The sequence below is a fragment of the Oncorhynchus masou genome, unplaced genomic scaffold (genome assembly GCF_036934945.1).
Source record: "Oncorhynchus masou masou isolate Uvic2021 unplaced genomic scaffold, UVic_Omas_1.1 unplaced_scaffold_4199, whole genome shotgun sequence".
NCBI lineage: Eukaryota > Metazoa > Chordata > Actinopteri > Salmoniformes > Salmonidae > Oncorhynchus > Oncorhynchus masou.
In genome coordinates, this window is record NW_027010595.1 from 7,009 (window position 1) to 30,291 (window position 23,283).

General features: G+C 41.6%; 1 protein-coding gene and 1 pseudogene across 1 annotated transcript; both read right to left on the reverse strand.

The window, feature by feature from the left end:
* Positions 1–2,346: 2,346 nt before the first annotated feature.
* On the reverse strand, positions 2,347–3,602 carry LOC135534937 (myeloid-associated differentiation marker-like protein 2). The gene has a single exon (XM_064961722.1). It carries the CDS (start codon positions 3,370–3,372, stop codon positions 2,449–2,451), a length of 924 nt encoding a protein of 307 aa, XP_064817794.1. The 5' UTR covers positions 3,373–3,602; the 3' UTR covers positions 2,347–2,448.
* Positions 3,603–7,903: 4,301 nt separating this feature from the next.
* Positions 7,904–17,221, reverse strand: LOC135534938 (palmitoleoyl-protein carboxylesterase notum1a-like; annotated as a pseudogene).
* Positions 17,222–23,283: the final 6,062 nt, after the last annotated feature.

Below are 23,283 nucleotides of genomic sequence, written 5' to 3' on the forward strand. Positions count from 1 at the left end.
AAGATGTAACACTGATGTTAAGAAAGATAACACTGATGTTAAGAAAGACACAGCACTGATGTTAAGATGTAACACTGATGTTAAGAAAGATAACACTGATGTTAAGAAAGACACAGCACTGATGTTAAGACATAACCCGAATGTTAAGACACAGCACTGATGTTAAGATGTAACACTGATGTTAAGAAAGATAACACTGATGTTAAGAAAGACACTGCATGATTTAAGAAGAAAGATAACACTGATGTTAAGAAAACACAGCACTGATGTTAACACTGATGTTAAGAAAGATAACACTGATGTTAAGAAAGACACAGCACTGATGTTAAGACATAACCCGAATGTTAAGACACAACACCAATGTTAAGATGTAACACTGATGTTAAGATATAACCCTAATGTTAAGACACAACGCTAATGTTAAGATGTAACACTGATGTTAAGAAAGATAACACTGATGTTAAGAAAGACACAGCACTGATGTTAAGATATAACCCTAATGTTAAGACACAACACTAATGTTAAGATGTAACACTGATGTTAAGAAAGACACAGCACTGATGTTAAGATGTAACACTGATGTTAAGAAAGATAACACTGATGTTAAGAAAGACACAGCACTGATGTTAAGACATAACCCAAATGTTAAGACACAACACCAATGTTAAGATGTAACACTGATGTTAAGACACAGCACTGATGTTCAGAAAGGCAACACTGATGTTAAGACACAGCACTGATGTCCAGAAAGACACAGCACTGATGTTCAGAAAGGCAACACTGATGTTCAGAAAGACACAGCACTGATGTTCAGAAAGGCAACACTGATGTTAAGACACAGCACTGGTGTTCAGAAAGACAACACTGATGTTAAGACACAGCACTGATGTTAAGACACAGCACTGGTGTTCAGAAAGACAATACTATTGTTAAGAAAGACATAACACTGTGTCACGGCCGTCAAACGAAGTGGACCGAAGTGCCGCGTGGTGAGCGTATATTTTTATTTTATTTTAAAATGTCACTAACAAAACAACAAACTAAAGACACAACCATGACGCTTACAGGGCTCAGTGCCACAAACAAAGTTAACTACCCACACTGAAAGGAGGGAATAAGGGCTACCTAAGTATGATTCCCAATCAGAGACAACGATAGACAGCTGTCCCTGATTGAGAACCATACCCGGCCAAAACATAGAAATAAAGAAACATAGAAAACAAAAAATAGAATGCCCACCCCACCCCACATCACACCCTGACCTAACCAAATAAAACGTCTCTCTAAGGTCAGGGCGTGACACACTGATGTTAAGAAAGATGTAACACTGATGTTAAGAAAGGCACAGCACTGATGTTAAGAAAGACAACACTGATGTTAAGAAATACATAACACTGATGTTTAGAAAGACACAACACTGATGTTAAGAAAGACAACACTGATGTTAAGAAAGACATAACACTGATGTTAAGAATGACAACACTGATGTTAAGAAAGACAACACTGATGTTAAGAAAGACACAACACTGATGTTAAGAAAGACACAACACTGATGTTAAGAAAGACACAACACTGATGTTAAGAATGACACAACACTGATGTTAAGAAAGACAACACTGATGTTAAGAAAGACACATCAAGGCACAAGGCCATAACATCATTGAGGCGATATGTAATCTGTAGTAGGCATGGGGCATTCAGAGGCACTTGAGTGGAGATGCTGTGTGTCATTTCCAGTGTGGTCTCTGTCTGTCTCTGAAGGCCAGGGGTGCAACTCAAAAGTCTATACCCTCTATTCCTCGTATCCTCTCCACGCCTCCTCACAACGTCAGAGCGAGGCAGAAGTCCATTCAAATATCGTATCGCCTCTTGTCTTCTTCAATGCTCTCCTCCCTTACCTCGTATGCCGTGTCCAATGAGGAACCGAGGAAAAAACTTTTGAGATTCACCCCAGGAGTGAGGAGGGTGGAGGGGTCCCCAGGACTGAGGAGGGTAGAGGGGTCCCCAGGACTGAGGAGGGTAGAGGGGTCCCCAGGACTGAGGAGGGTAGAGGGGTCCCCAGGAGTGAAGAGAGGTCCTCAGGCATCAGCGTGGAGTGAGGAGGGTGGAGGGGTCCTCAGGCAGCAGAGTGGAGTGAGAAGGGTGGAGGGGTCCTCAGGCAGCAGAGTGGAGTGAGGAGGGTGAAGGGGTCCTCAGGCATCAGAGTGGAGGGGTCCTCAGGCATCAGAGTGGAGGGTGGAGGGGTCCTCAAGCAGCGGAGTGGAGCGAGGAAGGTGGAGGGGTCCTCAGGCATCAGAGTGGAGGGGTCCTCAGGCATCAGAGTGGAGGGTGGAGGGGTCCTCAAGCAGCGGAGTGGAGTGAGGAGGGTGGAGGGATCCTCAGGCAGCAGAGTGCAGGGTGAAGGGGTCCTCAAGCAGCGGAGTGGAGCGAGGAAGGTGGGAAGGGTCCTCAAGCAGCAGAGTGGGAGACAAAGCGGATCCTCTGGGAGTAGATTAGGTCGCTGAAGTACAGCACCATGTTGACATGGGTGAACACCGCCACCACCAGCTTGCTGTCCCAGGGACAGTTCTCCCAGGGACAGCCGTCGGGGCGACCCGGCGTGCCATACTTCCTGTCGAAGCTAAAGATGGGCCACACCAGGGCGGCGCTCAGGTACAGCAACGTCGCCAGGAACGTGTAGATGATTACGAAGCGGTCGAAGGGGAAACGCAGGGGCAGAGCCGAGGCTTTTCCCGACACGGTCACAGCGATCACGACCACGGTGATGGAGAAGCACAGGCTGTAGACCACCACGCAGTAATGAGTGGGGATGTGGCGGTTGTACTCGCTGCCGTTGGCCAAGGCCCCGAATATAATGCAGGCCACGAAGGCCTGGACCACCTTGAGCAGGCCTGACATAGTGGCCATGTAGCCCACCACATGGCCGGGTTTGGCCCGGGTCAGGAACACCTCAGCCGCATAGGCGAAGCAGCAGAAACTGGAGCACACGGTGACAGCGATGCGGTAGTTGCGCACCACGCAGCCCCCGTCCGACTTGGAGCACTGAGAGCGCAGGAAGTAGACGGGGTAGACGACAGAGGCGGCGACATACATGAGTGTGGCGAGCATGGCGAACGCCACAGTGAGGTTGTCCCAGGAAATGGGCATGCAGCAGGGGAGGCGTGTCACATCCATAGTGAACACCAGCAGGGTCATGGCGAAGCAGAAGCACCACACAAACATGCAGTAGATACCATAGGCGTGGTTGTATCCAGCGCTGTGGGCCACCAGGGCTATGATGGTGCAGCCCAGGAGGAGCTGGAGCATACGGGCCGCTCCTAGAGGAGACAGCACCGCCGCCTTGTTCAGGTAGTGTCCGCCTTGGGGGTCCATGGTCACACCTCCTGTCCCCTAATTGCCAAAAGCTGTCTGGGTGTATCTTCTTCCCAATGGTGACTCCAGGCAGCCTCCTTCCCTTCAGGTTAGGTGTCGTTGCCCCCGCCTTGGGGGTCTGGGTGTCACTTACACCCCACAATGCCCCCAGGCAGCCTCTTTCCTTTGCCCCCAGGCAGCCTCCTTCCTATGCCTCCAGACAGCCCCCCTCCCTCCCTCCAAGTTGGGTGTCCTTGGCCTGACTCTCCCCCTTTCTCTCTCTGTGTGTGGGGACCTCGCCCTTTGCCTGGCTCTTTTTATAGACAGGTCTAATTACAAATCTCTCTTTATGTTTCCCTGCATGCACCTTGTAATTACTGCAGTGTGTTGGAGATCAGGTTACAGTCGGCCACAATGGTGTTCAACTTACAACGCAGTCAGAGCCTTGAGCAGTGCTGATTTCATCTTCCCTGTCAACAGTTTAGCAATTTTGGATTCTCAACATCAAATCTGGTAACTTCTTTGCTTCTCTAACGGTAATAATTTAATGTTGACCCAAGTGATCTGTCTAGTTTCTTACAGATGCTTGTATCAATAATCACATATCAAGATAAAGTCACAGATTGAGATTGACGGTGGCCAGATATAACATTACCCTTGTGTTTTAACTGAAAAGTCCAACTCAGTCACAAAGGGTCTTGTCATTCACTTCTCCTTCAGGTTATGGAAGCGCAACAAGTTCCTCGCTCCCAACACGTCACTCCAGAGATCCAGAGCCTAACAATCCATCAACAGGCTCATTCAAACGCAGTACAGTTACATGAGCATGGGGAGTGCTCCGATAATAACCCATTATTGAACGGGGGGGTCAGGTTGTTCTGGTTGTAGTCCTGTGTCCCATGCGGGCAGCTGTACCAGGCTTGTCAAGGTCCAATACTGATCAGCTCTGTCCTTGTAATCCTTCCACTGCCAGGACCTAAGCTCCCTGGAAAAGTCCTCCTCACTGTCTGATCTCTGTCTCGTGTCCCTCTTTCTCCCTCTCTTCTTCTCTGTCTCTCTCTCTCACACGCTATTTCACTCTCTCCCTCCCTCCCTCTCTTCTTCTGTCTCTCTCTCACACGCTATTTCTCTCTCACACCCCTCCTGTCTCTCTTCACACGCTATTTCTCTCTCTCACTTTCTCTTCTCTCCCCACTGCCTCTCACCCTCTCTCTCCTGATGTGTTCTCTCTCTCTCAAATACACACACACACCCCTCTCTCCTACATGACAGTATGTGCCCCATAGGCTGCCAGGGAAAGTTATTTAAATGACTGCTCTGCCCAGCTCAGGGTTATGGGCCAGGCCGGGTCTATAAATAGGGGACTATATTCCACAGAGGAATGGGGTGGGAGCCCACATGTCCAGGTCCGCCCCCATCAGGCACCAGCGTGGAGAGTCGTGTTTCTGGGACAGAGGGAACTTACTTAGAGTCAGACTCTCTCTTTCTCATTCTCTCTCTTTTTTTCTGTCTCTCTCTATCATGCTCAGTCTCTCACTGGGAGACTGCCTGGCATTTATCCCCAACGTAATGACAGGGAAAAGAGCCCAAGACGGCCATTTGGGCCAGCAGTTATATACAGGTCCTAGGGATGATTATACATGAGATACTAGTAGCTACCAGCTTTGAGCTGAGTTTTGAGATTGAGTTTCATGTGACAGTCAAGGTATAGTAACTAATTGAAATTCATTTGTAAATCAAATAAAAGCCTGATAAGATGTTGAGTTTCTACATTTGAACCATTTAGCAGACACTTAGCCAGAACTATGTAAGTGCATTTAAAATAAGGTAGGTAGGAAAGTAAAACTTCAAAATAGACACTATCTACACTATCAGTTTCTACCCTAATTCATATGTGCGTGTACTGTGTGAGTCAAGGAGTCCACTATTGGTACTGTAGATTGAGGCAGAATGGTGAAGACATCAAAAAGACAACAAGAAAAGTTTCTTTTGAAATAATTGTAATGTGTCCTTTCTTTAAAGTCTGATACAAAGACTTGCAATCAACACAAAGAGAAAAAAAAACAGCAATATATTTACAATTTACAAAGAATCACTTCTCTGTGAATATAGCACTTATAAATATGATTTACATAACAAAATAAATATGTAAATTACCAATGTAGCTTGAGTTCTCTGTTAAAAAATATGTTACAGAACAAAATGACAATGAGTAATACCTTTCCTTCTCTGGCATCTGCTGAGAGGTCCTTTAAAACATCGTTCATATGACTTAACATTGAGCATTACAGTACATACAACATTATCATTATATTAAAAAGTGATTTTCTATTACAAAATATAAAGAGAAGGAGTTACAATAGTGAACACTTAAAAATAACCTATACACTCAGACAAAAAGAATCCAGTATGTGATGTTCTTCTCCATTTGAATGGAAATTGCATTGATTCTACAGTTTGTTGTTCAACAAAGCCCATCTAATGTGTAGTTCACCTTCTGATGCGGTGATATACTGTATGCATGGAAACTGTCATGGCTGACTAAAAAGGAGTATAGCTGATGATTCTGTTGAGAGGTAAAGAGGACTACATGCATTGGCACTGTGGTATAGATTAACTATTAGTGGGCCTGTGTGAGTGACCTACAGAACCTGGATTCATGCAGTTTTTGTTTCATTTTCAGATACTTTGAGTGTTTGATTGAGCCTGCGTGGAGGAGTGTTAGCTGGGGAGGGTGAGTGGCTTGCACTTTTGGGACTATTTTATTGTTTCCATTGTGCCACATGCTAAATCAAGGCCCACCAGCACTGAGACCCATCTGAGCACCACAAATCAGGAGAGCACCGTAGAACTCTAGACTGGCACGGTGTGGAAATGAGATCCTACTTTATGGTCAATCATAGAATCAGAATTCCTCTAGAATTCCTCTAGAATTCTGTTTCTGTGTTCAATACCTTTAGGATCTGAACCATGTCTACCTGTGTCAAGGTAAGGACTGTAGTTACCGGTATAATGGACTCTTCTGTACCACAACCATCTGAATCATAATTTCTTTAGTTGGAAGCCCCGTGAGAAACCTTTGGTTGAACTTTCATGATGTTCCTCCAATTGCCAATAGGTGACACCCAATCACTACCTTTGGTGGTTGTGTCTAAGTTCTCATTGGTCCTCATACAATTCCTGCGGTTTTCAAATGAACCTGAACGTGTATTGCTCATTATATAAAGGTTCATTCCGGTCTCGCAATCTGACTGGTCAATTCCGGGTTGCAGCCGTTATGCCTTTATGATACCGCATCAAGCCATGGAGTAACAAACTGTCAGCCAGCTGGTGATTTGTTTCATGTGTTGCCTAGCATCACATTAAGAACAGTCTGATGCAGTTGTTGTTACAGTGTGCTGTGGTGATGATCAGCGGTGAGAGCTGGGTTGCTGCATTCTTCCTTTCTCATCCTGCCTCTCTCTTTCCACTCTTTTCCCAACCCTCCACTGCTTTGGAGATGAGACGGGGTAAATACTGACCCTGTTCAGGAGGGTGCAAGGTTACAGAACGTTCAGATAGATATGTGTTGTGTAGATGTGATATCTGGCAAGTTAATATTGGGAATCGTGTCTGATCTATTCGTTTCATTTCTATCTGTAACATTCTGAACGTTTCACCTCACTGAATAATCCACAGTTATTTCCATGTTATTGTTGCATCCCAAATGGCACCCTAGTGCCACCCTAGTGCCTGGTCAAAAGTAGTGCACTATATAGGGAATAGGGTGGCATTTGGGAAGTAGTCACTGCCTCCTCCTTAGAGAAGGACTACTTGTCCAGTGCTTTCCACACCTTTAATGTGTGTATGCGCCTGTTCTGACTTGAGGAGAAAATGCTATGGTAGAAGAGACCCACAGTTAGACAGACTTAAGCATTGTGTTTACTTCATATATTTTACATAGACTCCTTTAAAACACTTCCTTAAGTCATTGCTGCCTTTTTAACAATGACACAATTAAAACAACCGACACAGGATAAAAGTTACAAAAAACAAAAACAAACAGAGCAAATAGCAACTAAAACAATGAGCATCCTTAAACTGGATTACATTCGTGATTATTCTTTTTTCTTTCCCAACCAAAAGATAATTTAAGGAGAGTAGCAGAGAGGTGTGCCTTGTCTATGTGGAGTGTTTGCCCTAGTACTCCTAATAGTACTGGGTTGTGAGAGGCTCTGTCGGGTGGGTTGGGGGTGAGGGGGTCAGGGGTCAGACTGTAGCCCTTAGGTGTGACTGAGGTTAGGGCTGAGGTGAATGGGATGGGGACAGGGAACATGGGGAGCAGAGCTGGAGGTATCAGATGTGGGGACCAGACTTGGTGTCGAATCCTACCTTGAGATCCACACAAAACTCAAAAAGTCTTTTGCTTAAAAGGATACTTCAAGTTAAAAATAAGCTAAAATCCCCCCCCACTCCCCCAAAAGTGAACTATCCCTTTAAATCAAACATTGATGTCAACCGGAGATTAAAACAAGTATTTCAAAAAAAAAATTCTGGGATCTCAAAGTTAGGATTTGGCCCCATAGCCCCCTGGTTTAGTCTACTGTACTAAGACTTTACTCCTGTCTCCTTAGCTCCCACTGCTGAGCATCCCCAGTAGCTTGCTGGGGTCCATTCCCTGCTGCTGGGCCATCTTCTGCACGTCAAAGCCCATGTGCATGAGGAACTGGATCACGTTCATCTCCTGGCCCGTGAACTGGTCCCGGATGGTGGGGCAGGTGGGGTTGCAGTGTGGCCAGGGGCAGCTGTCAATCAAATGGACGGGCAGCCCTTAGGCGGCCTTGTTGTTCCGGCTGTTGTCTTGGAGACTGCGGTCCCAGCAGTGCAGGGCTCGGGGAAGGGAGGTGCCTTTGACCTGAACGTCGATCCAGTAACTGTAACAGACCAGCCACAAGAGGGCACTGTTAGATCACGGCGAGTCACAATAAACAGCTAGCTGACACAGAATTATCAATTCAATTCAATTCAAGGGGCTTTATTGGCATGGGAAACATGTGTTAACATTGCCAAAGCAAGTAAGGTAAACAATAAAAATTAACAGTAGACATCACACATATCTCTCTCTAATTAGAATGGTGTTCAGTAGGGAAAAAGCAGTGAAAGGTGGAGGTACTATTTTGATTTGTCCAATAACAACACAGATTTCCATTTTTTATTTCAAAATGTTTTTTTGTATATGGTGTGCCCTACTGAACGCAACCCAGGTTTGAAGAAAGTTTAAAACCAAGTGATAAATGTGTCCAATTACAACACAATTTTCATTTTCTGTTGTAAAGCCTTTATATACGATGTGCCCATCTGAACATGACCCAGGTGGAAGATGAAAGACAGAGAGATTGATACTTACTTCCTTGTGATGACTTCATGTGAGAGGCAAGCTGGAGCAAACATGGCCCTGAAAATGTATGCAAATACATGAGACTTGTTGAACACAGTTGGCAGCATAACCTTGACACACTGTCTGTCTGTCAATCTTTTGCTGTAAGAGTTACTGTAAGTTTGCTGTATGAGTAACTGTAAGTTTGCTGTAAGAGTTACTGTAAGTTTGCTGTAAGAGTTACTGTAAGTTTGATGTAAGAGTTACTGTAAGTTTGATGTAAGAGTTACTGTAAGTTTGTTGTAAGAGTTACTGTAAGAGTTACTGTAAGTTTGTTGTAAGAGTTACTGTAAGTTTGCTGTAAGAGTTACTGTAAGTTTGTTGTAAGAATTACTGTAAGTTTGCTGTAAGATTGCTGTAAGAGTTACTGTAAGTTTGCTGTAAGAGTAACTCTAAATTTGCTGTAAGAGTTACTATAAGTTTGTTGTAAGAGTAACTGTAAATTTGTTGTAAGAGTAACTCTAAATTTGCTGTAAGAGTTACTGTAAGTTTGCAGGTGCTTACACATCTTTGAGCGTGTTCCTCAGCTCGATGCCTAGGTTCTGGATGTACCGCCACTGCCCCTCCTGGACGGGCTGACCGGTCAGATGGATGTTGTCCACGGTCAGCTGGGCCTCGTCGAACAACCACTGGACCACGAACACTGGGCCTGTGTGGAGGGAGGTTGTAATGTATGCAAAAGTGAACACACACACACAAACGCATGCACAGGCTGTCCATAATGAACACACTGACACACAGAGACATACACAGATATCTGTGCAAATTCACAAATGAATTAATTAACCTTTGCTAGCACTCACTCTTTATGGAGGGGAACACTCTGTAGCCAAAGAAACAGTTCCACTCCTCCCCCAGGTGGACCTGTCTACACCTCTCTGGCACAACGCTGCCCCAGTACCTGGTGACAAGAGGTCAGAGTTCAACATCTTACAGTGTCAGTTCATATAGGACCTGAAGAATAGGCTACTAAGCATGAGTCTACATAAGAAGCCCGATCAGATCAAATCTTTAAGGCTGTATTTACACAAGCATCATGATCAGATCAGATCTCTAAGGTTGTGTTTACACAAGCATCTCAATCAGATCTCTAAGGTTGCGTTTACACAAGCATCCCGATCAGATCAAATCTCTAAGGCTGTGTTTACACAAGCATCCCAATCAGATCAGATCTCTCAGGCTGTGTTTACACAAACATCCCAATCAGATCAGATCTTTTGCCAATTATTGAGCTGTGTAAATGCAGCCTTAGGCGAGGGGGTTCAATATTTTCAATCCATTTAACAATGAAGCGACACAGTACAGTACAACTAGGGCCTATAGCTTATCCTGATCAGGCCACTGGGCCATGAGAAACACTCTGGCCCGAACCACTCAGAAAGCAGTTCAGAATAGGAGTGCTGATCTAGGATCAGTCCTCCCTATCCATATGATTTTATTGAATATGATCTAAAAGTTGGAAAACTGATCATATATCAGCACCCCTAATCTGAGATTGTGAATATGGTCCCAGAGACTGCAGCTATAGTGGTGGAGTGCTCTCTTTACTTGATGCCTCTCTTGATGGCCTCCGTGGGGGCACAGCTGATGGTGTCGTGACAGTCAGTAGATCGGTACTGCTTGTTGTCCAGGAACCAGCCCGAGTCAGCCAGACCCCTCACCTGGATCCCAGGGTGCCCCAGCCCCTCCAGCAGCTCAGCCACAGGGTCCACGTTCAACAGGACCCCCGTCCCTCCCGCACTGTGGGGTAGAGAAGAGACACACAGATAACACACACAGGCATAGATGCACACACACTGGCATGGACACACACACACACACAAGCATGGACACACACACACGCATGGACACACACACACACAAAAGCATGGACACACACACACAAGCATGGACACACACACACAAGCATGGACACACACACACACACACACACACACACAAGCATGGACACACACACGAATCGATACAAACACACACAGGTACAAACAGACACACTCACTCACTTTAATCTCTAGTGACACACAGTTCCAGTTAATTAAACATATTTACATTACGTTAACACAGACACACCCACACCAACATGGGGCCCCACCCACCTGCTGCCAGCCAGTAGTAGAACCTTGGCGTTGTCAAGCCCCTTGGTCAGCAGATCCTTCACGACCTCCTGAATGATCAGAGACCCCATGAAGGCGTAGCCACCTGCACACAGACGGCACGCAGACAGACAGTCAGTCACCAACACAATACATTGAGTGCAGAGTGACCAACACAATGCACACAACATACCTACCTATCCTATGTCTATCATGGATGACTCAATGAAATAAAACATATTTTCCTCGAGGGAAATTGGTTAAGTTAATTGATTGAATGATTGATTAATATCTTGGTTGGTTGGCTGATCGGTTGCTTGTTTTATTGGTTGCTTGGTTGATTGATTAGTTGATTGTGTGATTGATTGGTTGATTGTTTGATTGATGTATTGGCTGATTGGTTGATTTATTGATTGGGTGTTTGGTTGATCGTTTGATTTATTGATTGGGTGTTTGGTTGATTTATTGATTGGGTGTTTGGTTGACTGACCTCCATTAGAAAATGCAAACACACATTAGAATGGCTAATAGTCATGTCTTACTGTGGTCTGTCTTGGCTGAGGCACCACTCCACACATCACTAGAGCAGTAGGGGATGAACCTGGAGAGGAAGCACAACATCAGTGGCAGGTCTTCTTACACCTTTATAAAGATCAACTGGACACAGACACACCAAATCCTGGAACTTACACCATGTTGGCGTTCCACCAGTGAGGGTTTTCCTCTGGGAGTGGAGACAGGATCCCTGTGCCTACAGAGAGGAATGACACAGCAATAGAGAAGAGATGACATTAACCATCATAACACTCCCAAAAAACATCACCAACTTCCTCATAATCACTGCATTAATGATGGTCATGACAGCACATTGAGAGAGAGAGGCACTTCCCCTCTTACAGGATCAGGCAGACCGTCTCAATAACACTGGTCATTACTACATAGAGGACCGTCTCAATAACACTGGTCATTACTACATAGAGGACTGTCTCAATAACACTGGTCATTACTACATAGAGGACCGTCTCAATAACACTGGTCATTACTACATAGAGGACCGTCTCAATAACACTGGTCATTACTACATAGAGGACTGTCTCAGTAACACTGGTCATTACTACATAGAGGACTGTCTCAATAACACTGGTCATTACTACATAGAGGACCGTCTCAATAACACTGATCATTACTACATAGAGGACCGTCTCAATAACACTGGTCATTACTACATAGATGCCTGTCTCAATAACACTGGTCATTACTACATAGAGGACCGTCTCAATAACACTGGTCATTACTACATAGAGGACCGTCTCAATAACACTGGTCATTACTACATAGAGGACCGTCTCAATAACACTGGTCATTACTACATAGAGGACTGTCTCAATAACACTGGTCATTACTACATAGATGACTGTCTCAGTAACACTGGTCATTACTACATAGATGCCTGTCTCAATAACACTGGTCATTACTACATAGATGACTGTCTCAATAACACTGGTCATTACTACATAGATGACTGTCTCAATAACACTGGTCATTACTACATAGAGGACCGTCTCAATAACACTGGTCATTACTACATAGAGGACCGTCTCAATAACACTGGTCATTACTACATAGAGGACTGTCTCAGTAACACTGGTCATTACTACATAGAGGACCGTCTCAATAACACTGGTCATTACTACATAGAGGACCGTCTCAATAACACTGGTCATTACTACATAGAGGACCGTCTCAATAACACTGGTCATTACTACATAGAGGACCGTCTCAATAACACTGGTCATTACTACATAGAGGACCGTCTCAATAACACTGGTCATTACTACATAGAGGACTGTCTCAATAACACTGGTCATTACTACATAGATGCCTGTCTCAATAACACTGGTCATTACTACATAGACCCTGTCTCAATAACACTGGTCATTACTACATAGAGGACCGTCTCAATAACACTGGTCATTACTACATAGAGGACCTGTCTCAATAACACTGGTCATTACTACATAGAGGACCGTCTCAATAACACTGGTCATTACTACATAGATGACCGTCTCAATAACACTGGTCATTACTACATAGACCCTGTCTCAATAACACTGGTCATTACTACATAGAGGACCGTCTCAATAACACTGGTCATTACTACATAGAGGACCGTCTCAATAACACTGGTCATTACTACATAGAGGACCGTCTCAATAACACTGGTCATTACTACATAGAGGACCGTCTCAATAACACTGGTCATTACTACATAGAGGCCTGTCTCAATAACACTGGTCATTACTACATAGATGCCTGTCTCAATAACACTGGTCATTACTACATAGACCCTAATAACACTGGTCATTACTACATAGAGGACCGTCTCAATAACACTGGTCATTACTACATAGAGGACCGTCTCAATAACACTGGTCATTACTACATAGATGACTGTCTCAGTAACACTGGTCATTACTACATAGAGGACCGTCTCAGTAACACTGGTCATTACTACATAGAGGACCGTCTCAATAACACTGGTCATTACTACATAGAGGACCGTCTCAATAACACTGGTCATTACTACATAGAGGACTGTCTCAATAACACTGGTCATTACTACATAGAGGACCGTCTCAATAACACTGGTCATTACTACATAGAGGACCGTCTCAATAACACTGGTCATTACTACATAGAGGACCGTCTCAATAACACTGGTCATTACTACATAGAGGACCGTCTCAATAACACTGGTCATTACTACATAGAGGACTATCTCAATAACACTGGTCATTACTACATAGAGGACCGTCTCAATAACACTGGTCATTACTACATAGAGGACCGTCTCAATAACACTGGTCATTACTACATAGAGGACCTGTCTCAATAACACTGGTCATTACTACATAGAGGACCGTCTCAATAACACTGGTCATTACTACATAGAGGACCGTCTCAATAACACCGGTCATTACTACATAGAGGACCGTCTCAATAACACTGGTCATTACTACATAGAGGACCGTCTCAATAACACTGGTCATTACTACATAGAGGACTGTCTCAATAACACTGGTCATTACTACATAGAGGACTGTCTTAGTAACACTGGTCATTACTACACAGATGACTGTCTCAATAACACTGGTCATTACTACATAGAGGACCGTCTCAATAACACTGGTCATTACTACATAGATGACTGTCTCAATAACACTGGTCATTACTACATAGAGGACCGTCTCAATAACACCGGTCATTACTACATAGAGGACCGTCTCAATAACACCGGTCATTACTACATAGAGGACCGTCTCAATAACACCGGTCATTACTACATAGATGACTGTCTCAATAACACTGGTCATTACTACATAGAGGACCGTCTCAATAACACTGGTCATTACTACATAGAGGACTGTCTCAGTAACACTGGTCATAACTACATAGAGGACTGTCTCAGTAACACTGGTCATTACTACATAGAGGACCGTCTCAATAACACTGGTCATTACTACATAGAGGACTGTCTCAGTAACACTGGTCATTACTACACTTTGAGGACCGTGTGGATACGGCCCTGGTCATGTACTGTTGTTCATGTCTCAATACGGCCCTGGTCTGTACTTTGTTCATTGTGTGGATACGGCCCTGGTCTGTACGTTGTTCATGTGTGGATACGGCCCTGGTCTGTACGTTGTTCATCGTGTGGATACGGCCCTGGTCTGTACGTTGTTCATCGTGTGGATACGGCCCTGGTCTGTACATTGTTCTGTCATGTGGATACGGCCCTGGTCTGTACATTGTTCATCGTGTGGATACGGCCCTGGTCTGTACTTTGTTCATCGTGTGGTCGGCCCTGGTCTGTACTTTGTTCATTGTGTGGATACGGCCCTGGTCTGTACTTTGTTGCTATGTGTGGATACGTGGTCTGTACATTGTTCATGTGTGGATACGGCCCTGGTCTGTACATTGTTCATCGTGTGGATACGGCCCTGGTCTGTACTTTGTTCATCGTGTGGATACGGCCCTGGTCTGTACTTTGTTCATGTGTGGATACGGCCCTGGTCTGTACTTTGTTCATGTGTGGATACGGCCCTGGTCTGTACGTTGTTCATGTGTGGATACGGCCCTGGTCTGTACTTTGTTCATTCGTGTGGATACGGCCCTGGTCTGTACGTTGTTCTATGTGTGGATACGGCCCTAACTCTGTACTTTGTTCTATGTTGGATACGGCCCTGGTCTGTACGTTGTTCTATGTGTGGATACGGCCCTGGTCTGTACGTTGTTCATTGTGTGGATACGGCCCTGGTCTGTACTTTGTTCTATGTGTGGATACGGCCCTGGTCTGTACTTTGTTCTATGTGGGATACGGCCCTGGTCTGTACTTCGTTCTATGTGTGGGTGCAGAGCCAGAACAGACAGCACTACAGCCCATAGCCATTTTCGGTCTATAACATGTGGTGGTGGGGCTCAGTTGGTCGGCACATGGCACTAGCAACAAAAGAGTGCACTTACCATACAGTAGGTTGCTTTAGATAAGTGTCTGATATTTTCTGTAACATTAGGCCCAGACTAAAAATAATTTTCAAAGGAGAATCTCTATTGATAATGCCTCTTAGTCCAGAGGGGTAAACTACGAAGCAGGTTTGAGGAGTTAGAAAGGTAACTTTGGTCAACTCTGAGTTAAACTTGTTTAATTTGAAAATGTATCACAGGTACATTTCTATGGCATCCTTCAGAAATAACCTGTAAACTGACAGAACTTAACTCCACTGACTTTTAAATTTGTTCTTAACATGTCAGTAAGAACTATTTTATGACAGCCTAAAACAGTAGGTTAACTACCTTGTTCAGGGGCAGAACGACAGATTTTTACCTTGTCAGCTCGGGGATTCAATCTTGCAACCTTTCAGTTACTAGTCCAACGCTCTAACCACTAGGCTACCCTGCCGCCCTGCCAATGACTGAGCCACGAGTTGAGGACTGATTAAATCAGATTCCCTCCCTCTAACGCAAAGGTTGCGTCATCATCCACTTCATTTGAGGAAGACAACTGATGAAATATTTTATTAATCAAATGTTTTTTGGTTTTAAAAATGTTTAATTTGAAAATATATCACATTACACATTTAGTAATGACAAAATCCATTTTAAACTTCACGCACAGTAACACTTTTGTATGACTTAATACAATTGTTTTATTGATAGGAGTGGGGAACAAGGAGCTTGTGCATTGAGAAGCACACCAAAGACGACATTAACGATTAACGACGCAATAACATAAAGACGACATTAACGACGCAAAACATCAAGACGACATTAACGATAACATAAAGACGACATTAACATAAAGACGACATTAACGATACGACGACATAACATACGCAATAACATAAAGACGACATTAACGATACGCAATAACATAAAGACGACATTAACGATAACATAAAGACGACATTAACGATAACATAAAGACGACATTAACGATACGCACATAACACAAAGACGACATTAACGATACGATCGTAATAACATAAAGACGACATTAACGAATAACATAAAGACGACATTAATAACATAAAGACGACATTAACGATAACATAACATAAAAGACGACATAACATAAAACATAAAGACGACATTAACGACATTAACATAAAGACGACATTAACGATACGTAATAACATAAAGACGACATTAATCGTAATAACATAAAGACAATAACATAAAGACGACATTAACGATACGCAATAACATAAAGTACACAAAGACGACATAACGATAAAGACGACATTAACGATCGCAATAACATAAAGACGAAGCATTAACGTAATAACATAAAGACGACATTAACGATACGTAACATAAAGACATAAAGACACAAAGACGACATTAACGATAACGTAATAACATAAAGACGACATTAACGATCATAAAGGCGACATTAACGATAGTTCAGGACAAGGCTTAATTTGTGTCTTAGAGTAGTAGTGGTGGGGGTTGGTGAACATTAACAGCCAGACAGACACAGGCGGGTAATGTAGGCAGAGATTCTGACCTGTTTTGGTTTGAGGCCACTTGGACGAGCTCATCAGTCTCCTCATGGTGTCGTATCGGCTGTCACAGTTCTCTTTGTTGAAGCAGTACCAGCCGCCCTCCAAGAATATCAACCACCGTCTGCTCCCTCTGGACTCTTTCATGTAGTACCTAGAACAGGAAGAAAAAATATTTTATAAACACAAACTCACAAACCATGGACAAGAATCATGTATCCTCACACGAAACACTCAAGTTGCCCTCACCGTCTCCTGGCATCAGTGACTGTGCCAAACGGAATAAAACCTGACCTCATGTACATATTATGTAAACAAAGAATACAAAACATGTTGTTATTTTGAAGACCTTTATCTCTGTTAACAAAAATAAGCTGAAACTACTTCCCCCAGATTTGAACTCACCTAAACAATGTTTGAGTGCTGGTTACACAGAGCCATGATGTGGACACACACGCACACACACACACGATAAAACAAAAGATGGGAGCTCATCCAGGTTCCTCCACCCTCAGTATTGAGAAAGAGAAGACTAGTGTGCTTCCCAAATGGAGCCCTATTCCCTTTATAATGCACTACTCTTGGCCTGTCAGAGCCCTGTGGTCCACTATATAGGAAATTAGATGACATTTTGGAAGCCCTCTAGGTGTTACCAGTGCCCTAAAAGCCTGTGGCTGGCAACAGTGATAAGGAAGTGCAGTACCATCATATTCCCTGTTACTACTCTGCTGAAGTCACCGTTCTTTAACAGTGGTCTCATACATAGGACCTCCATCTCAGGCTGGATAAAATCTCCACTACCCTCAGTGACGGCCATGCAGAAATGAAAACAGAGAGGAGATGACGTGCTGCCTGCAGCCTGCAGCAGCCAGGGATGAAAACCATGGTGAGGTCTGTGCAAACACACACACACACACACACACACAGACAGACACATCTCTGTTGCCCAGGACCCATATTCACTACATCCACCCAGAGGAATGCTCCCTTTGATGCATCACAGAAAGTCAGAGCCTACAACACTATTCTACAGTGGATTATACAGCACGACCTGAACCACCATCTGAACAGAGATCAAACACAGAGATCAATGTCTGAACCAAAACAATTAAAACAACTAACACCCTTGTCTTTCTTGGTACTGACACTCACACTGTCTCTTCTCACCAGCACTGATTCTGCTGATAGCTGCTTTCTTGAGGAGAAGTTGTCCTTATTATTACTGTGATGGGAGGTTGTCTCACCATCTCAAGATGAAGGAACTTACTGTAAGTCGCTCTGCATAAGAGCATCTGCTAAATGACTGAAGTGTGAATGTTCCTGAAATGTAAATGTGGCTGAAATGTAAATGTGGCTGAAATGTAAATGTAGCTGAAATGTAAATGTGGCTGAAATGTAAATGTGGCTGAAATGTAAATGTGGCTGAAATGTAAATGTGGCTGAAATGTAAATGTGGCTGAAATGTAAATGTGGCTGAAATGTAAATGTAGCTGAAATGTAAATGTAGCTGAAATGTAAATGTAGCTGAAATGTAAATGTAGCTGAAATGTAAATGTAGCTGAAATGTAAATGTAGCTGAAATGTAAATGTAGCTGAAATGTAAATGTAGCTGAAATGTAAATGTAGCTGAAATGTAAATGTAGCTGAAATGTAAATGTAGCTGAAATGTATATATAGCTGAAATGTAAATGTAGCTGAAATGTAAATGTAGCTGAAATGTAAATGTAAATGCTGAAATGTAAATGTAGCTGAAATGTAAATGTAGCTGAAATGTAAATGTAGCTGAAATGTAAATGTAGCTGAAATGTAAATGTAGCTGAAATGTAAATGTAGCTGAAATGTACATGTGCTGAAATGTAAATGCTAGCTGAAATGTATTCGGCCCCCTTGAACTTTGCGACCTTTTGCCACATTTCAGGCTTCAAACATAAAGATATAAAACTGTATTTTTTGTGAAGAATCAAAACAAGTGGGACACAATCATGAAGTGGAACAACATTTATTGGATATTTCAAACTTTTAACAAATCAAAACTGAAAAATTGGGCGTGCAAAATTATTCAGCCCCCTTAAGTTAATACTTTGTAGCGCCACCTTTTGCTGCGATTACAGCTGTAAGTCGCTTGGGTATGTCTCTATCAGCTTTGCACATCGAGAGACTGACATTTTTCCCATTCCTCCTTGCAAAACAGTCGAGCTCAGTGAGGTTGGATGGAGAATTTGTGAACAGCAGTTTTCAGTTCTTTCCACAGATTCTCGATTGGATTCAGGTCTGGACTTTGACTTGGCCATTCTAACACCTGGATATGTTTATTTTTTAACCATTCCATTATAGATTTTGCTTTATGTTTTGGATCATTGTCTTGTTGGAAGACAAATCTCCGTCCCAGTCTCAGGTCTTTTGCAGACTCCATCATGTTTTCTTCCAGAATGGTCCTGTATTTGGCTCCATCAATCTTCCCATCAATTTTAACCATCTTCCCTGTCCCTGCTGAAGAAAAGCAGGCCCAAACCATGATGCTGCCACCACCATGTTTGACAGTGGGGATGGTGTGTTCAGAGTGATGAGCTGTGTTGCTTTTACGCCAAACATAACGTTTTGCATTGTTGCCAAAAAGTTCAATTTTGGATTCATCTGACCAGAGCACCTTCTTCCACATGTTTGGTGTGTCTCCCAGGTGGCTTGTGGCAAACTTTAAACAACACTTTTATGGATATCTTTAAGAAATGGCTTTCTTGCCACTCTTCCATAAAGGCCAGATTTGTGCAATATACGACTGATTGTTGTCCTATGGACAGAGTCTCCCACCTCAGCTGTAGATCTCTGCAGTTCATCCAGAGTGATCATGGGCCTCTTGGCTGCATCTCTGATCAGTCTTCTCCTTGTATGAGCTGAAAGTTTAGAGGGACGGCCAGGTCTTGGTAGATTTGCAGTGGTCTGATACTCCTTCCATTTCAATATTATCGCTTGCACAGTGCTCCTTGGGATGTTTAAAGCTTGGGAAATCTTTTTGTATCCAAATCCGGCTTTAAACTTCTTCACAACAGTATCTCGGACCTGCCTGGTGTGTTCCTTGTTCTTCATGATGCTCTCTGCGCTTTTAACGGACCTCTGAGACTATTACAGTGCAGGTGCATTTATACAGAGACTTGATTACACACAGGTCGATTGTATTTATCATCATTAGTCATTTAGGTCAACATTGGATCATTCAGAGATCCTCACTGAACTTCTGGAGAGAGTTTGCTGCACTGAAAGTAAAGGGGCTGAATAATTTTGCATGCCCAATTTTTCAGTTTTTGATTTGTTAAAAAAGTTTGAAATATCCAATAAATGTCGTTCCACTTCATGATTGTGTCCCACTTGTTGTTGATTCTTCACAAAAAAATACAATTTTATATCTTTATGTTTGAAGCCTGAAATGTGGCAAAAGTTCGCAAAGTTCAAGGGGGCCGAATACTTTCGCAAGGCACTGTAAATGTGGCTGAAATGTGTATATAGCTGAAATGTAAATGTGGCTGAAATGTATATATAGCTGAAATGTATATATAGCTGAAATGTAAATGTGGCTGAAATGTAAATGTAGCTGAAATGTAAATGTAGCTGAAATGTATATATAGCTGAAATGTAAATGTAGCTGAAATGTAAATGTAGCTGAAATGTAAATGTGGCTGAAATGTAAATGTGGCTGAAATGTAAATGTGCTGAAATGTATATATAGCTGAAATGTAAATGTGGCTGAAATGTAAATGTAGCTGAAATGTAAATGTGGCTGAAATGTAAATGTAGCTGAAATGTAAATGTGGCTGAAATGTAAATAAATGTATAGCTGAAATGTATATGTAGCTGAAATGTATATATAGCTGAAATGTAAATGTGAAATGTATATAGCTGAAATGTAAATATAGCTGAAATGTATATATAGCTGAAATGTAAATGTGGCTGAAATGTATATATAGCTGAAATGTATATATAGCTGAAATGTAAATGTGGCTGAAATGTATATATAGCTGAAATGTAAATGTGGCTGAAATGTAAATGTGGCTGAAATGTAAATGTGGCTGAAATGTAAATGTGGCTGAAATGTATATATAGCTGAAATGTAAATGTGGCTGAAATGTATATATAGCTGAAATGTAAATGTGGCTGAAATGTATATATAGCTGAAATGTATATATAGCTGAAATGTAAATGTGGCTGAAATGTATATATAGCTGAAATGTAAATGTGGCTGAAATGTATATATAGCTGAAATGTAAATGTGGCTGAAATGTATATATAGCTGAAATGTAAATGTGGCTGAAATGTATATATAGCTGAAATGTAAATGTGGCTGAAATGTAAATGTGGCTGAAATGTATATATAGCTGAAATGTAAATGTGGCTGAAATGTGTATATATATAGCTGAAATGTATATATAGCTGAAATGTATATATAGCTGAAATGTAAATGTGGCTGAAATGTATATATAGCTGAAATGTATATATAGCTGAAATGTATATATAGCTGAAATGTATATATAGCTGAAATGTATATATAGCTGAAATGTAAATGTGGCTGAAATGTATATATAGCTGAAATGTTAATGTGGCTGAAATGTAAATGTGGCTGAAATGTGTATATAGCTGAAATGTAAATGTGGCTGAAATGTATATATAGCTGAAATGTATATATAGCTGAAATGTATATATAGCTGAAATGTAAATGTGGCTGAAATGTATATATAGCTGAAATGTAAATGTGGCTGAAATGTAATATGTAGCTGAAATGTATATGTAGTTGAAATGTAAATGTGAAATGTATATATGTATATATAGCTGAAATGTATATATAGCTGAAATGTAAATGTGGCTGAAATGTAAATGTGGCTGAAATGTAAATGTGGCTGAAATGTATATATAGCTGAAATGTAAATGTGGCTGAAATGTATATATAGCTGAAATGTATATATAGCTGAAATGTATATATAGCTGAAATGTAAATGTGGCTGAAATGTATATATAGCTGAAATGTATATATAGCTGAAATGTATATATAGCTGAAATGTATATATAGCTGAAATGTAAATGTGGCTGAAATGTATATATAGCTGAAATGTATATATAGCTGAAATGTATATATAGCTGAAATGTAAATGTGGCTGAAATGTATATATAGCTGAAATGTAAATGTGGCTGAAATGTGTATATAGCTGAAATGTATATATAGCTGAAATGTAAATGTGGCTGAAATGTATATATAGCTGAAATGTATATATAGCTGAAATGTATATATAGCTGAAATGTAAATGTGGCTGAAATGTAAATGTGGCTGAAATGTAAATGTGGCTGAAATGTATATATAGCTGAAATGTAAATGTGGCTGAAATGTGTATATAGCTGAAATGTAAATGTGGCTGAAATGTATATATAGCTGAAATGTAAATGTGGCTGAAATGTAAATGTGGCTGAAATGTAAATGTGGCTGAAATGTAAATGTGGCTGAAATGTATATATAGCTGAAATGTAAATGTGGCTGAAATGTAAATGTAGCTGAAATGTAAATGTAGCTGAAATGTAAATGTGGCTGAAATGTAAATGTGGCTGAAATGTAAATGTAGCTGAAATGTATATATGGCTGAAATGTAAATGTAGCTGAAATGTATATATAGCTGAAATGTAAATGTGGCTGAAATGTAAATGTAGCTGAAATGTGTATATAGCTGAAATGTATATATAGCTGAAATGTAAATGTAGCTGAAATGTATATATAGCTGAAATGTAAATGTGGCTGAAATGTATATATAGCTGAAATGTAAATGTGGCTGAAATGTAAATGTGGCTGAAATGTAAATGTGGCTGAAATGTATATATAGCTGAAATGTAAATGTGGCTGAAATGTATATATAGCTGAAATGTAAATGTGGCTGAAATGTAAATGTGGCTGAAATGTATATATAGCTGAAATGTAAATGTGGCTGAAATGTATATATAGCTGAAATGTAAATGTGGCTGAAATGTATATATAGCTGAAATGTAAATGTGGCTGAAATGTAAATGTAGCTGAAATGTGAAATGTATATATAGCTGAACTGTATATATAGCTGAAATGTAAATGTGGCTGAAATGTAAATGTGTCTGAAATGTATATATAGCTGAAATGTAAATGTAGCTGAAATGTAAATGTGTCTGAAATGTATATAGCTGAAATGTAAATGTGGCTGAAATGTGGCTGAAATGTGTATATAGCTGAAATGTGGCTGAAATGTATATATAGCTGAAATGTAAATGTGGCTGAAATGTGTATATAGCTGAAATGTAAATATATATATAGCTGAAATGTAAATGTTGCTGAAATGTTAATATAGCTGAAATGTAAATG